At 44.5% G+C, this 16,240-nt stretch overlaps 1 protein-coding gene across 1 annotated transcript in view; it reads left to right on the plus strand.

The window, feature by feature from the left end:
- Positions 1 to 16,240, plus strand: part of DIP2A (disco interacting protein 2 homolog A) — a 637,392-nt gene that overhangs the window by 206,128 nt on the left and 415,024 nt on the right. The window contains exons 7-8 of the mRNA XM_069225498.1: positions 14,686 to 14,805; positions 15,331 to 15,528. Of these exons, the coding sequence (XP_069081599.1) occupies positions 14,686 to 14,805; positions 15,331 to 15,528 (318 nt within the window). The remainder of the gene's footprint in view (positions 1 to 14,685; positions 14,806 to 15,330; positions 15,529 to 16,240) is intronic.

Below are 16,240 nucleotides of genomic sequence, written 5' to 3' on the forward strand. Positions count from 1 at the left end.
ATCTGGCCAGTCTCCAAAGGCTTGCCTTCCTTTCCCAAGTCTGAAAGGAGGGGGCACGTTTTTGGAAGGATGGCTCTGGACAACAGCAGAGTTAGTTAGATTGAAACTATCTTGACTTCAGACAGGAACGGAGGCGTCAGTTGCCTGTCCCCGTTTGGGTAGAAAATCTCTTTCTTGCAGTTGAACTGGAGTCATCAACTTGAAGCCCCAGAAAGATGAAGCAGTAATAGGCCCTACGGTGATGCAATTTTGACTTTTATGCTTTGCTTTGAAGTTATGCTATAATATAATCACATGTATTTGCTGTGTACATTGCAACTGAGAAGTACTTTGATATATTTTGCTTTTATTGCTGCGACTACTTTTGAACCTGTGCTTCCAATCTACTAATTTCGTCTTTCAGGAACCTCGTGGTGAAGTAATAATAACAATAAATGTCTTCTTTAAACTCAGAAGTGCATTCCAGAGAGGTTCTGTAAGCTCAGTCATGAGATAAGAGAAGGAAAGCAGAACAACGGGGAGAGTAGTTGTTCAGGGAGGTGGTACGGTTTATCAAGGTTGAGTGAAGATCACAGGTCATTATGGCTGAACATACCAACATCTTGACCTGTAATGTCCAGGGCTTAAAGGGCTATTCTAAACATTATAGGGTACATTTATTCCTCCGTCGTAATAAGATACAAATCGCTTACCTGCAGGTGACCCATTTAGTGGGAGAGGAGGTCCAGCGGTAGGGAAAGAAGTGGAGGGGGCAACTGTACTCCACCACTTACTCCTCATATGCTTGAGGGATTGCCATCTGGATAGCACCTTGGGTTCCCTTCAGACACACGTATAGCGACACAGATGTAGAGGGGCGCTATGTACTAGTCCAGGGGATACTAGACGGTAGAGAGGTTATACTGCTTAACATTTACGCACCCAATATGGATGATAAATTATTCTTCATGCATGTACAAGAGTTATTGGGGGGCTGTATAGGGAAACCGATGATATGGGCAGGGGACTACAATTGTTTACTGGATGGCCAAATGGATCGGGTCCCACCCTGACTGGGCACTAAACCACTGATGTCAGCCTCACTTACAGCAGTTATGCGTGATTTGGGTTTCAAGGATAGCTGGCGGGATCTGCATCCGGAGGACCATAAATTTACATGTCTCTCAGTGATGCATAATACTTATAGTTGTTTGGATCGTGTAGGAAAATGGCCCTTGATGCAGTTACCATCCCCTCCCTCCCACGCACACACACGTTTTGCCTGATATTGATGCTGATTTGACAGTGTGTGCTGGGACCCTGCTAACCAGGCCCCAGCACCAGTGTTCTTTCACTAAAAATGTACCATTGTTTCCACAATTGGCACACAGAGAAGTCCCTTGTAAAAGGTACCAGTGGTACCAAGGTCCCTGTGACCAGGGAAGGTCCCTAAGGGCTGCAGCATGTGTTGTGCCACCCTAAGGGACCCCTCACCTAACACATGCACAATGCCATTGCAGATTGTGTGTGTTGGGGGGGGGAGAAAAAAGCAAAGTTGACGTGGCATCCCCCTCAGGGTGCCATGCCCACAAAATACTGCCGGTGGCATCGGTAAGTCACCCCTCTAGCAGGCCTTAAAACCCTAAGGCAGGCTGCACTATACCATAGGTGAGGGCATAGCTGACTGAGCAATATGCCCCTACAGTGTCTAAGTCCATTCTTAGACATTGCAAGTACAGTGTGGCCATATTAAGTATATGGTCTGGGAGTTTGTCAAAACGAACTCCACAGTTCCATAATGGCTACACTGAATACTGGGAAGTTTGGTACCAAACTTCGCTGAATAATAAACCCATGCTGATGCCAGTGTTGGATTTATTTAAAAATGCACACAGAGGGCTTCTTAGATATGCCCCCTGTATTTTACCAAATCCTTCAGTGCAGGACTGACTGGTCTGTGCCAGGCTGCCACTGAGAGACGAGTTTCTGACCCCCTAGGGTGAGAGCCCATTTTTGGCAGCGAGTGCAGAAGGATAATTAGGAAAAACAAGGAGTCACCACCCCAGCCAGGACCACCCCTAAGGTGTCCAGAGCTGAAGTGACCCCCTCCTTGCAGAATCTTCCATCTTGGTTTGGAGGATCAGGGCCAATAGGAATAGGACTGTGCTCCCCTCCCCAAAGGGAGTGAGCACAAGGAGGGTATAACCACCCTCAGGAAGAGTAGCCATTGGCTACTGCCCTCTAAAACACCCCTAAATCTTGAATTTAAAGGCCCCTGAACCAAGCTAGTCAGATTACTGACGACCTCAAGAAAGAAGGAATGCTGAGCTGAAAACCCCGCAGAGAAGAAAAGGAGACAACAACTGACTCGCCCCCAGCACTACCTGCCCTTCTCATGCTTCAAAAAGCTGCAAGAAAAGAAGCAACACGTTCTGCAGGGCTAGTGACCTGTGAAAACCCTCCAGGGAACTGCCTGCACCACGAGGACCGACCACCAGGGCAGCAATGACCAGTAGGCGGCCCTAACCCTTGCACAGTCGGTGGTTTGCCCGAGAGGCCCCCCTGTGCCCTGCCTGCAGCGCCTAAGTGACCCCCAGATCCCTCCATAGAGTTCTATTGAGAACCCGCCGCCCTGCTGAGGGTGTGGTTTTTGTGTCTACTTGGGGCCCCTGCAGTACTCTTCCACCCCTCCTTCTGGTCTGCCCTCCGACAATGCGGGTACTTACCTACAAGCAGACCGGAACCGGAGTACCCCCTGTCTCCATAGGGGCCCACATTATTTTGGCTCCTGTTTGACCTCTGCACCTAAAAGGCCCTGTGTTGCTGGGTGTTTGGGGTTATCTTGAATCCCCAAAGGTGGGCTATCTATACCCTGGAGATTGAACCTGTAAGTTTGTTAGTTACTGTAAAAACTGTACTTTACTTACCACCCCCAGGAACTTGTGAAAATTGCACAGTGTCCACTTTTAAAATAGCTTTTTGCCATTTCAAAGAAAACTGTGTATATTGTTGACTCCATTCAAAGTTCTAAGAATTACTGTGCAAAGTACCTTTCATTGAATGTACTTATCTGCTAAATGAATCTTGTGGTTCTAAAAATAACTTAACAAAATAATATGTTTCTATATAAAAACCTATTGGTCTGGAGTTAAATCATTGAATGTGTGTTTTCACTTATTGCTTGTGTGTGTACAACAAATGCTTAACACAACCCTCTGATAAGCCTAAATGCTCAACCACACTACCACAATTAGAGCGTTAGTATTATCTTTTATTGCCTCTGTCAAGCCTCTTGGGGAACCCCTGCACTCTGTGCACACTATGGGGGTCATTCCGAACTTGGCGGGCGGCTACCGCCGCCCGCCAGGCGGAAACCGCCATGCGGCCGCCAATGCAGCCACACTCACGCGGCCCCCATTCCGACATTCCTGCTGGGCAGGCGGGAATGAGGCCGCAACACAGGAGCCGGGTCCTAATGGAGCCGGCGGTGTTGCGGCCGTGCGGCGGGTGCAGTTGCACCCGTCGCGCTTTTCACTGTCTGCTATGCAGACAGTGAAAAGCTGGCCGGGGCCCTGTTAGGGGGCCCCTGCACTGCCCATGCCAGTGGCATGGGCAGTGCAGGGGACCCAGGACACCCCTTACCGCCAGCCTCTTCCTGGCGGGAAGGGGGTCATAATCCCCAGGGCAGCGCTGCCCTGGCGGATTATCCCCGCTGGGGCATAAACGGTGGGAAACTGCCGGCCCCGGCGGTGCGACCGTGGCGGTACCGCCGCGGTCAGAATATGGAAAAAAGCACCGCCAGCCTGTTGGCGGTGCTTTGGTCATTTTTTCCCTGGTGGTCTCGGACCGCCAGGGTCAGAATGACCCCCTATATCTCATTTTGATATAGTATATACAGAGCCAGCTTCCTACAGATCGTATATTAGTGAGTGGCATTGATCTGCAGTCCTTGGTGGTGGTAACACATTTGGGTCGATTCCTAGCTGAACATGCGCCAGTATTGCTGGTGTTGCAGTGGGGTTCGTCCATGCGGCGTGTAAGCAGCTGGAGCATGCCCCTGGATCTCCTAATGGATCTGACATGCCGTGAGGCTCTTGCGGGTGCACTAGCGGAGTATCTGGAGATTATTTGGAACTCTGCTACCACCAAAGCATTAGTTTGGGAGGCACGTAAGGCTGTCATGCGTGGTACCTGTATGGGTGCGACATATGGAGTGCGGCGCCAGCTGGAGGCGACCATGGGGGAGCAGGAGTGCCGACTGGCTGTTCTGCAGGGCTCTGGGGAGACAGGCGCTGCGACAGGAGCTGCTACAGGTGCTTCGGGGAAGTGCAGTTTGCATGGGTGAACAGGTGCACGCTTAGGGTGTATCGTCAGCGACTCCATAGGGAGGGGGACAAATTGGGGAAACTTCTGCCATGGATATTGAGATGGGAGCAGGAACTCACCCCCCCCCCTTCCCCCCCCCATCCTGCAGGTCGGTACACCGGATGGGGAACTACCAATAAAGAAAGATAAAAAAAAAAAAAAGATTGGAAGCAGCGTCTGACCCCCATGTACCACAGTACCTACCACAGGAAGGCAAAATCAATTGTGTCAAACGCCTTCTCAAAATGTATTATTATAAGTTTGTCTAAGTCCCCCAGCTGTTTGGCATACACCAGAGCAAGCTGGACTCTTCAGATATTATGCTGCGACACAATCAGGGGCATATCACATGGTCTGCATTTACTAGGAAGCTAATAATTTTGGCCAGGTACCTGTCAAGCATCTTTGCAAGAAAGTTTGATTCCACTTTAATTAAGGATATAGAGCAGTAGAACTTACAGTCCTCTAACTGCCGTTCATCCTTGGGGAGTACCACAGTTGTTGCTAGGTCCAGATCCTTGGAATGGGTCCTTTGCCCCATGGCCTTCCCATGCATTCCTAGCAGCTATGTCGATGACAAGGACTTGAATAGTGTGTAACATCATAGAGGATGGCCCTCAGGCCTTGGTGTTTTGCTTGACTGCATGTATGTTATTGCTTCTGCAATCATCTACACTGAGAACGGGTCTATCTCACGTCTCCCTTTCATGCTCTTTGAGTGTTTGAAGGGGTATGTCCATTATCTGCAGAATGGCTAACTCTTGTTTAAAGATCATTCTCTTCATATCATATACAGTAACCTGTAAAATAGGGCAGTTGCTTCCGCTACATCCCCCGCTTTATGCACAGTATGGCTTTCCGCTAGTGTTAGATAGTAAAGTAGGGCAGTTGTTTTCGCTATGTCCCATGCTTTATGCACAGTATGGCCTTCCACTAGTGTTAGATAGGGAACAAGCCTGTTGGCCACCTTTCTAGTTGCTATCCTTTTTTAACAGAATTATCCCCAGCACCTGGGATGTTATTCAGATCCACAGGCTTCATCTACGTACAACTGTTTTAAGGTGGTCTATGACTAATTGATGCTGCAGGCCATTGTCCTACTATGCCTGAAGCCACCTCTCCCTTTTGAGAATGTTGTCTTTGATGCCCGCTACTCTTTTTTCCTCCTCTGGGTGTTTGGCTTTTGGGAAGGTCCTCACTCTTTTGCGAATTGCTGCCTTCACAGCCTCCCAGAGTGTGCCCTGGAATGACCCTAATCCCTTGTTTGTTTAAAAGCATTTTCTAAGCTTTTACCCAAATATTTTGAGGTCTCCCAGTTCATGAGCCTCCAGACGTTAAGACCGCAAATGGCATCCGCGCCAGTTCTAGGTTTGCTCATGGCAGTCTGTACTAAAGTGTGGTCTGAGATTCCCCTGTGAAACATCCCCACCTGTGTCACTAACCCCCATTCTTAACCCCCTCCCCCGTTCCCCCTATGGGTGTCATTAACAAATAGTCTATTCTCAATTTCGACTTGTAGGCGTCTGAGAGTTGGGAGTAAGCTCTGCTGCTGTGGTTTCAGAACCTCCACACATCGCTCAAGACCGTCGAAGTGATGCACTCTTCCAGTATAGAACTTCTGTGTAGGCCTGTAAGCCTAGTGCCAGAAGTTTCAATCTTTTTGGCAGTGACTGTTTTGAAGTAACCACTTATATGGTTAACCCATGGCCGTGTTCCTGTATTAAGTGGCACAGTCTGTCAAAGACTCTCCTGATCAGTTGGAAGGGCAAATTATTCCCACACTAGGTAGCTCTTGGAGGAGACGTGCCACAGGTGTGTGTCACATAACAAACAGTAAGACCCGCCTTACCCTTAGTAGTTATCTCTTGTAGTTCATTCCATTGATGTTCCACGTCTTTGCTTTAAACTGGGCCATGATCAATAAAAAGTAAGGGAGTATTTGCCCGAAACCTGGACCTTGGAGTGTGGTGTGGAGCTGTGATGTGATTGGATCACCTTCCGAAATAGATCATTTTGTAAGGAAAGAAATTGCCCCTCTGTTCTGAATCATGCAATTCGTATAATGCTGCCTGCAGTGCATGTGAACTTTTAAACTATAATATTAAATCAGACACCCCTGCCCCAACTATCACCAACACCACACTCCCACTCCAGAAGCATATGTCGCCATAAGAGAAAACCCCCTCAGGTGAAACTTAAAAACAACCAGATAGGGGGTAGCAAGTGTCCGTTTCCCACTTTAAGACAACATTTAGAAATGCATGCTGCTAGTCACGTGCCATGTTAGCCCTTTTACTCAGGGACAGAGAGAAAACAACTCCTCCCGCCCATTCCCCCCTCCAGTGCCAAGAGCTACTTTTATCTACCCAGGGACCCTACCCCCCCCCATCCCTAATCCCCCATTGTTTCCTCATTCAGCAGGCACCCCAAAGCAGTCGCCCTGAGTTTGGGATGACCATCCAGCTGTCAGGAAGTGGGGATGGCCTCTGCCACGTGGTTCCCTCTGTCCCCAAAGGATCTGTTCCGTCCAGTGGACACCTGCTTCCCGTTCTTCAGCACTCTCTCCTCCAAGGGCGGAACCTACCACCACCAATGCCTCCTCGCCACTTGCTCCACCAGCATCTGTCATGTGTTTCCTAACATTCAGAGGCAAGACTTATCAGCCACCTGAATCAATGTCAGCATACTAAAGAAGTTCGTGCAGGCAATTATTGTGCATCAGCAAAGTAAGCATGTACTTGAGTTTTAAGCCTCTTAGTTTCGGTTTCACTACCTCAGATGATTTCTTCTGTTTCTGAACTTGGTGAGTTTAATCCTGGAAGATGGGTATCCTGGCAGACCGGAACCTTGGGTCTCCAAGAGTTCTTGCTGATTAAATATAGATTCTCTGTCCCTATAATTTAAGACTTAAAAGAGGCTGGGGAGTGCCCTTGAGGATAGATTCTGGGTCAGGCTTCTGTGCGCTAATTCCAAGAGGAGGAAAGTCTCTACTGGCATCCAGAATGTGATCCATTTCTCAATAAACTTCTCTGTGGATGAGCCCTCCACACCCTTCAGAGACCCTCCACCCGCTTCCTGCACCTGTCTCTGCCCTCTTAAACTTCTGTCCCGACCTTTGAATCGTTAGCTTTAGTAGAAAAGTGGGAGAGGACGTGGTGTAACGGCTAGAGCTGCAGACTGTGAAACTGGGGAGCTTGGTTTGAGTTTCGGGGTCTGCTAAACATCCTTGGATTGTGGGCAAAATCACGTCATCTCCTTGGGGCAAAAAAAAAAAAAAACAACAACAAAAAAAAAAGTGTCCTTGTGTAATTTAACTGGTGCTTATGTAAAGTGCTCCAACACCTTCATGTCGAGTTTGTGCTATAGAACACTGCAAAAACAAAAAAGTGGAAGACCATGTTCTTGAGGTCCAGGACAGTGTTTTCCAGCTCCTCAATTTGCACCTCAGCTTTCGACTCCATGCCCACTACGTTGTGCACATCCTATCTAAGCAACCAAAACATCAATTTCCGCTTCACCTATTTTAGCCTCTGGGGCAGTCTGCCAGGCTTGTATTGCCTTGCCTGTAGGATAATGTCTATGTAGGAGGCCCCTCATTCCCTAGTGCATCCCCTTCATCGTCTCCGAAAGGCATTGTTACCATTGTTGGCTTGGGATACCTTTCCATCTTGGTTTGTGCATTTTAAGTGGCGGTATGGTGTTCACATTATGACAATTTCTGTGATGTGAGGTGTTCCTCACACGTGGACGAGTTTCTTATTGTAGTCAAGCAGTTTCACATCTCCCATCAGGGTCAGCTCCCGACCCCTCAAAGATCTGCTCCAGTTGAATGAACAAAACAAAACTCTTCCAGGGGCATCCATCCTGATCGTCCACTCCCGGTTAAGCATGGAGCCTGCACACAGGGCCACAAGAAGAACAACTCTTTCCTCCCAGCCCGCTTGCACCACCTCTCTACCCTGTTTTCAGCAGGCAGCCCAAGCAGCTGTGTGATGAGAATGAGGAAGGCTTGAATGTTTTACATCTCCTTGCTGGCCAGTCAGGAGCCCCAAGGCCCTGTCCGACACTGAGTGATCCATGGTGCCTAGACCTTGCTTAACCATCACTATGCCACCTGGACTCCAGCGCTAACCTTATTCTTCAGCTGATCCACAAGGCCACACATCCCACTTCCCCCGAAGTGGGAGCTAGACTAGTCCTGGACGGAGGTTTTGCATCTCGGATATTAACGCTGTGTCAAACACCTGAATGAAGAAAAGTGGTTCATGCCTAATGAGGCCAGAAGATTCTCTTGAGACTTGTAACTGGTGGTGGCCATCTTGATTGCTTAGAGTATATTTTTTTTGTCGCTCATAGCATCTTTGCTAGGCAATTGTGATATATAATTGCGGAATCTGGGATTTATTATGCAGAAGTTGGGATTTCTCATAGTTTGTAACTCTTGGAAGTTTATTCAATAAATTGCTGGAGGCTGAGAAGTATTCGAACACCACAATTGCGTGAAAGAAAATAGGCTTTGCACTTTTTTAGTTCAGATTTTCTTCATTAAGGATAACCTCTTTTTCATAATGAGTCATCCATTATAACTACATTTTTTTATTTTACAAGACGTTGTGCATTAGGATTTCAAACTTTTTTGAATTTGCATTATTTCTACAAGAAGAGTTAGAAGAAACTAATTTTACCGATATTTTGTAACTATAATGTGTGGCACTAAGGTTTACCTTAGGATGAGCAAATGTTGTTGATTTTTCTAGGCAAACTCTGTGATACTAATGAGTATTTTCCTCTTACAGTTATCAACCAGTTACATTTAATGTAATCCGAACCAGAGAGTCATATCACATAATCTTCAGGGTAAACCTCTTTAGAAAATAACTCTTAGAAGCACAGAGTGTAATTCACAGTTAATGCATCAAATCCAGTTGAATTTAGCTCTAAAGACTGAGTGTCATTTCACCATGGAGGGTTGGAAATAGAGAGATGGCAGATTTATTGTATACAATTTCAGAAGTTATATTTCATAACCAGCGTCCTAACAATACTAAATTCTCAGCTCTATAGCTATCAAAGTTTCGGCAGAGCAGATTAAGCTCAGTTGTAGAAATAGGCAGTGTGACGTTCTTTAGTGTCCCTGTTCCTCTCTCATTTTACATTCTCCTTTGGGTCTATTTCTAACCTACTTGATGTAACTTTGCGGTTGGCAATGGGTCAGGAGAAGTGTGGAAGCATGCGTTTCGAGTTTAATTTGGATTGAAAGATTATTGCATTTTGACAGACCAGTTTGGGATTTGAACATGTTAATTAACCAACTAATGGAGCCATGTTTCAAAACTCTACTCTCATGCACACTGCTTTATACACAAGTTGACCTGGAAGATGGTATTCATAGTATTGATAACTTGGTTGTCCTGAGTAAGTGAGTTGAAGGTTTTATCAGTCGAAAAGTCTACTTCGAAGTTCATTAGGTTGAGCCCAAACGGCGCTTGCGCGGTCTCTTCAAGACATATTGTATTTATTTTGTAAGGGTACAGCCTGCCCATTGCTTTTCATTTGTTTCTTCGAGTGTCCTTTAAAAAGCCGTCTTCCAAGCGGTTAATATTTCCTATTTGTCCTTTTTGTGGGTTCTGCCCTCCCACGGAACACCACCCTTGTACATGTAGCCTTACCCTTGTCCCATTATAGCAACTGCTTCAGAAACGTTTTTTTTTTCTTTAAGAGCACTGAACACAAGCAGCTTGGGTTTCCATCAGTCTGACCTCTGTTAAACAGGCCTGTAAATCTTATCTTGTCACATTTGCAGTGCATTCAAATACTGAGATAAAATGTAAGACGCTGTTTTCTTAGAGCGCCTCTTTAATTTTAGTTGTCGGACTTCAGTGTGTTGCTTGCTTTTGGTGCCGGTCTCTTTAGCGGATAGTTCGAGAAGTGCTATTTGTTTGCTAAATGTGGCACCCTAGTGTCAATGATGCACTGGCATATTAGATCATTCTTGCTGTATAGAAACCCTGTGCTGCTCTGTCCCAGTTTGCAGTGTATTCATGGCTTTCTGGGTCATGGAGAACAGAGCCTTTTTGGAGCATGGAAATGGTGAAAACTTTGTGACTATAAATGAGCCTTGGTCTTGGGAGTACATCGTATAATAATAAAAAATTATTGCGTACACCCAAAATACCACTTTAACATTTATATAAAAGAGCCCTGCTGTGTGTTTCTCAAAGAGATTGTGTTTCCAGAGTTTAGCAGCCAGAACATTTGTAACCCTCCTGTGTTGCCTCGGAACGACTTACTTTCATAGGGAGGTGGCTCTGAGTGTGACTTACCTCAGAAGGAAGCGGCTGTCTGTAGTGTGTGCCTACTACAGGGGCAGGTATTATTGTATAGGACTTTACTCTTCTGGGACGGAGCGCTCTGCAGTTGGTGACTCCACTGCACAGAGGGAACTACCTAAAGTGTTGCTTTGCTGCCTAAAGAAAATAATGCTCTTCAATGTGTAACTTCACCTCTCTGCACAGAGAGAAAGCTTTCGGGGTACTATGTGAATTGGGCGGGAAGGGATGGGCACCATGTGTCCATACTTTTCTTTTTTATAAAAAAAAAAGTTCCTCTACTTCTTGTAAAAAGACAATCATCCCGGGACGGTTAATTTCGATATTTTAAATGCTTCAGCTGAAGCGTCGTGTATTGAGTCTGCTGTGCTGTAAAACCGAAGCCGGGCAGAGAGCTAAACCTTCTGCCTGCTTGCCCGGAAGAAATGCAAACAAATTAATCTGCACATGTTCGGGGTAATCTGCAGATGTAGAGGACGAACAGGTACTGGCTTTAATTGATTGAATCACTCAAAGCTTTATGATCATGTCACAGTGTGGGTTCGAAATACCACAGATTGCTTTAAGGCCACAAACTTCCCTGTGTGCCACTGCTTTTAAAAGTGTGTTCATGTAGCAAATTAGACAAACCTGACATGCATAACAAGGGGCCTATTGTTATTATATGAGAAAACTGCCCATGTCTGTTTTTCTTTTTTTTTTTTTTTTTAACCAAAGAACACACTGCTTTCTGGGGTTTATAGTTGAGCTTTTAATATGGCAAAACCGTCCCTTAAAATCAAAATTTACGAATTGTGAATGGTTGACTCAGACCACGCTGAAATTGTCAAATGTGCGTCAAGATCAGTTTTGCACAGTACAGATGATGCGTTTAAGCTGCCCAGAATACTTCACGCATGTTATACTGCACTGCATTGACATGGTTGAGGATTTCGTAGGAAGTACTTTATGGCTCTATTGTGAAGGCCCACACTGCTGTAATTTTCTGAAAGTGAAATTGATATCATTATTTTTTAAGTTTGGCTTTTGGCTCTGCCAGGGCTTGTTTAATCTTTTAGCGTTCCCTACTCAAGTCATTTACATTTCGGAAACTTAAATTCAGGGAAAAATTCTGCGATTAATAATTGAGGCCACACAATATTTGTTTTATATTTAACAAATAGATATGTAACACGGGTTCAAGAGCTGGCAATGCAAACAAACTTTTCAACATGACGCCAGTTAAACTGGAGACCGTTCTAATTAAATGTAAGATTCTGCATATTATCTCTTCTGTTTTTTTTTTTGCCTAGTATATCTCCGCCATAATTACATGTAGCCTGTTATTTCTAGGTATGAATATCGGCCGTTTCCAATTGACTGGCTGTCCTGCGATTCCCAGCATCTCTGGTCTGGTGCTTTGGAAACAGCCTGAACTCACAAATAGCAAGGTTCAATGCATTACTCAAATAATTGGGCTTTTGTAAATTCAATGCATAGTTTACAGCAGGAGGTGTTTTATATCTGTCCTCTTATTATGTTAAGCATAACTTTCCCCTGACGCTCATTCTTCAGGCTGTTCAGTACTCTAGTGATGCAGTCACACAGAATCTTATAGTGATGTTGACTTACATCGAGGCACTTGTCTTTCTGTCTGTCTGTGTGTTACAAAGTCTTGGAATGTGTCCATAAATGTTTCCTGAGGCACGTATATATATTCCTGAATCAGCCTGCGTAACCCAGTGTGTAGTAACTGTATAGCTCTTCAATCCCTGGCGACACATCACCCAAGGTGCTGCCTGTATAAACACTTATAAGGTCCAAAAGACGAGACCTATTGGCTATGCCAATGCTTGTCTTTTCATAGTTTCATAGTTTTAAGTTCTTAACAGCGATTTCTACCTGTGATGTCTTCTTTCCATATCAGTCAATACACCTAATGACCAGCATGTGTATACTACTGCACACATGGGGCAGAAAAGATTTTGCCTGCACTTAATGATGGGATAGCACTTCTGTGTTACATTGGTCGTACTAAACTCATCAGAAGGACCAAACAGAATATATGTTGCTTTTTCACAAGTACATCTAGGCAATTTCTAAGCTTGAATTGTACATGCGTTCAGATGTGTAATCCATGAGTAAAACGAACACGTTAAAGGAACACTACATGCACAGTCCATTTTGAGAAAGGTTGCTACGGTGGAGTTGTTAGCAAACATTTCATTGGCTGACGTTTGTAAGGTAGCGACTTGGATATTTCCCCACACGTTCATAAGACACTATTGCGTGGATAATGAAGCTAGAAAAGAGGTACACATTGGTCAGACATTTTTCGTGCCTTTTGTTTGCTTTGTCTTTCCTTGCAGCACTGCATTAAAGGTAGAAGGTACTGCTTTGCATGCTAGCCACAGTAAGTTTATCCACATACACATGTTTCAGACAGAAGGTGGTGCTTACTGTTAAACTGAGTTTGCAGCTTTTTACTAAGTTGGAGCACTGTTTGCCCTGCCTCCGGGTAGGAAAACGGGACAACTCAAACATGATTACATCTCACGCAGACACCTATTCAGATGGGGAAAAGTATACATACTCTGAGGTTCTACCTGTGTCCTTGAGGGTTTCAAGGTGTTTGGTCACAAGTTTTTTTAAGAATGCCTAAAACTGAAACAATTACTTAGGAGAAAAGCAAGCTGTAATATTTTGCATTCACAACTATATGGTGTTGACTGCATAGCATTTGAATTTAAAAGACAAGATGCAGATATTCTCACAAAAACAATGTGCTTTCATTTATGAACTTAAGACCTCGGTAACTGGGAAAACACAACTTAAGGAAAGACTTCTTGTAGTGTGTTTCTTTAGTTTTTGGGACAGATATCTCTTAGGTGGATGGCAAGCCCTGAAGCAACAGGCTCTCAGCACCTACACTGTGCAAAGGACCTGTCTGCCATGCCAAGCTGCCTGTGCAGCCTGATGAGAAGATTTAGGTACACCAAAAGATGCGCTTGTGAGACAAAACGTTAAGTAAAACTCATAAAAACTGTGTCCGCATTTTACTTCCTTGTCCATCTGGTCAGTATTGATGAGCCCTTCTCACCCCATCAATCTAGAGCAAAAACAGGTTTTAGAAACCTCTTGCTCAAAATGTTTAACTTTTTTGAGTGATATTTTTTTTTAAACTATTGCTGTGCATTTTAATTAACAAACTTCACTGTAGTGTGGAAAGGGCCTTTGACGTCATAGTGGTAGTCAAACCTGTAGTGTGAGAGTTGCAGGTGACTTGTGAGGCTGTTTATAAGGGCAGCTTGAGACCGCTTACAAAAGAACATCGTGCCTTACTGCGAAGTAGAGTTATAGTATCACATTTTTTTTAACTTCTTTAATTTGATGTATACATTTGCCTTTCTGCCTTATTCTTTTACGCCATGTGAAATTATCTGTCTTTGTGTGCTTCTCTTATATTCAGTGAATAGACTCACATTTTTTACACAGAGAAATGTGTAGTGTATTGTTTTGGTGAATATAGAACGTAGCCTCATAGGTCAGTGTAAGTTTATTAATCTGATAGGCTAGCCTCTTTGCCGTCATGCTATTGCCACATGGGCATTATCATAGGTTTATTTATTAGTGCATCCTCTTTGGAATGCTTTTTTTGGCATAATTGGTGACTTGTGTCAGTCAGTACCTCAATATCAGAGATGCAGTGTATGTCCAACAAAGCATTAGTGTTATTAGATGGAACAATTTGGTAAATCATATTTGACATCATGTGACTGGTTAACATACTGTGATCCCAGACTTCATGTATTAAGCTTATCTTCCGAACTTTACACAGATAATTTAGCAATGTTATGTGAAGGGTCACTAGATATAATCGATGGTGGTGGTAAAAAGGTAAAGATCGTAGGGAGTTGAAGATCAGCTGCTCAAAGTGGCTGACAGAGGGATGACAGTGATGTTTCTATTGTGAAAGTAATCTTCCTTTTTGATGAATACATGTCTGATACTGTTTTCTGTGTGACACTGACAGGCGTCCCCATCAATAGTCGGGTATCTTCCAAAATCCAGCAGCTTCTAAACACTCTGAAGAGGCCGAAGCGTCCGCCCCTCAAAGAATTCTTTGTGGATGATTTTGAAGAACTTTTAGAAGGTAAAACCTTACTGATCCTGAAATGCACAAGCATCACACCTTTTTGTAGTCTACCTCCATATCTCCCCAAAACCTTGTAGGCAGGCTTCCTTCACACCTGAATGTCAAGCAGAGGCAGTTACAAACAACAATTCAGTTTCACTGCAGCACTTTTCTCAGCACATAACACTGAACTGACTAAGAGTGACAATCACATAGCATGCCCTGCAAGTCTGTGTCCGAGCGTTCCATGGCAAATTATTTTTGAAATAAGGTTGCATTCCTCTGAGCGCTAGCTGATGCAAATATGGTAAATAGCCTATGCTGCAGAACCAAGAAATATATTCACAACCAACACTTGAGTGGTCAGGTTCTGTTCAGTTCCGCAGTTAGAGGGAAGCAGCACACAAGTTGGTTAGAACAGATGAAAACAGCTGCACCTGGTCTCTGACTCCTCTGAAATCAATTGAGCTGCATTTCAGTATTCAAGTTTTTGTTCAATAGTGCTTCATGTTTATTCAAGTCATGCAAATGTCTTCTCTTCAGTTCAACAGCCAGATCCTAACCAGCCAAAGGCAGAGGGGAATGAAACTACTCCACTAAGAGGTGAACCACTGGGTGTGGTTACTAACTGGCCCCCCTCTCTCCTGGCGGCCCTGCAGCGTTGGGGTACTACACAACCAAAAACTCCCTGTTTGACAGCACTGGATACCACAGGAAAAGCCATATATACCCTGACGTATGGTGAGCTTTATGTAGTTGATATCTATATTCAACATAAATGTCTCTGAATTTGCTGTACTATGAACAATCCACTTTACATCACAAAGTTTATATGGTATATGGAGGCATCTGACCAGTTTGCCTTTCTTGATATACTTTTTTTTGTATGCAGACAGTGCTTCTGCCTCTTCTGGACAGTTGTTGGATTGTGATACTGCTTTCTGTCTGCAGTTGTCATGTTTATGTCTGTGCTTACGTTGGATGCTTGTATGGCATATACTTGAATTCTGTTCTTATTCTAGTGTGTGGTAGTTGATTGCACCATTATTTCCCGTCTCTGTTTGTGATGGTATTCCTGTATTCAGTTCTTAGATGTTACTGGGCTACCTCTGTGTAGCTGCTTGGTCATCTTTGGCTCCCTATGTGCGTTTGACATATTGTGTCTGTTGCCACTGGGTACAATTGTTGCGTCAGGCATTTGCATCTGTGTTAATTTTGTCAGCGCATGGGCTTCCTGTAGTTGACTGTCAGAATGTCTTGTGTAGGCTTCCGACCCACAGTTGTTAAGTTGCGCTTGTTCTTCCTGTGCAAGTTTTTGGGTTTGGCAGTGCAGTCTGTTGTTTGTGTGCACATTTCCTATTTGAGTTTTTTTAATCAGTTACTTAAGTTTAACTGGGCTTCTTCTGAGTAATTTCTGGTTGTACTTGTGCATTCTGTCTGCAGTTGTTGTGAT

This window comes from Pleurodeles waltl, chromosome 3_1, assembly GCF_031143425.1.
Source record: "Pleurodeles waltl isolate 20211129_DDA chromosome 3_1, aPleWal1.hap1.20221129, whole genome shotgun sequence".
In the NCBI taxonomy this organism is placed as follows: domain Eukaryota; kingdom Metazoa; phylum Chordata; class Amphibia; order Caudata; family Salamandridae; genus Pleurodeles; species Pleurodeles waltl.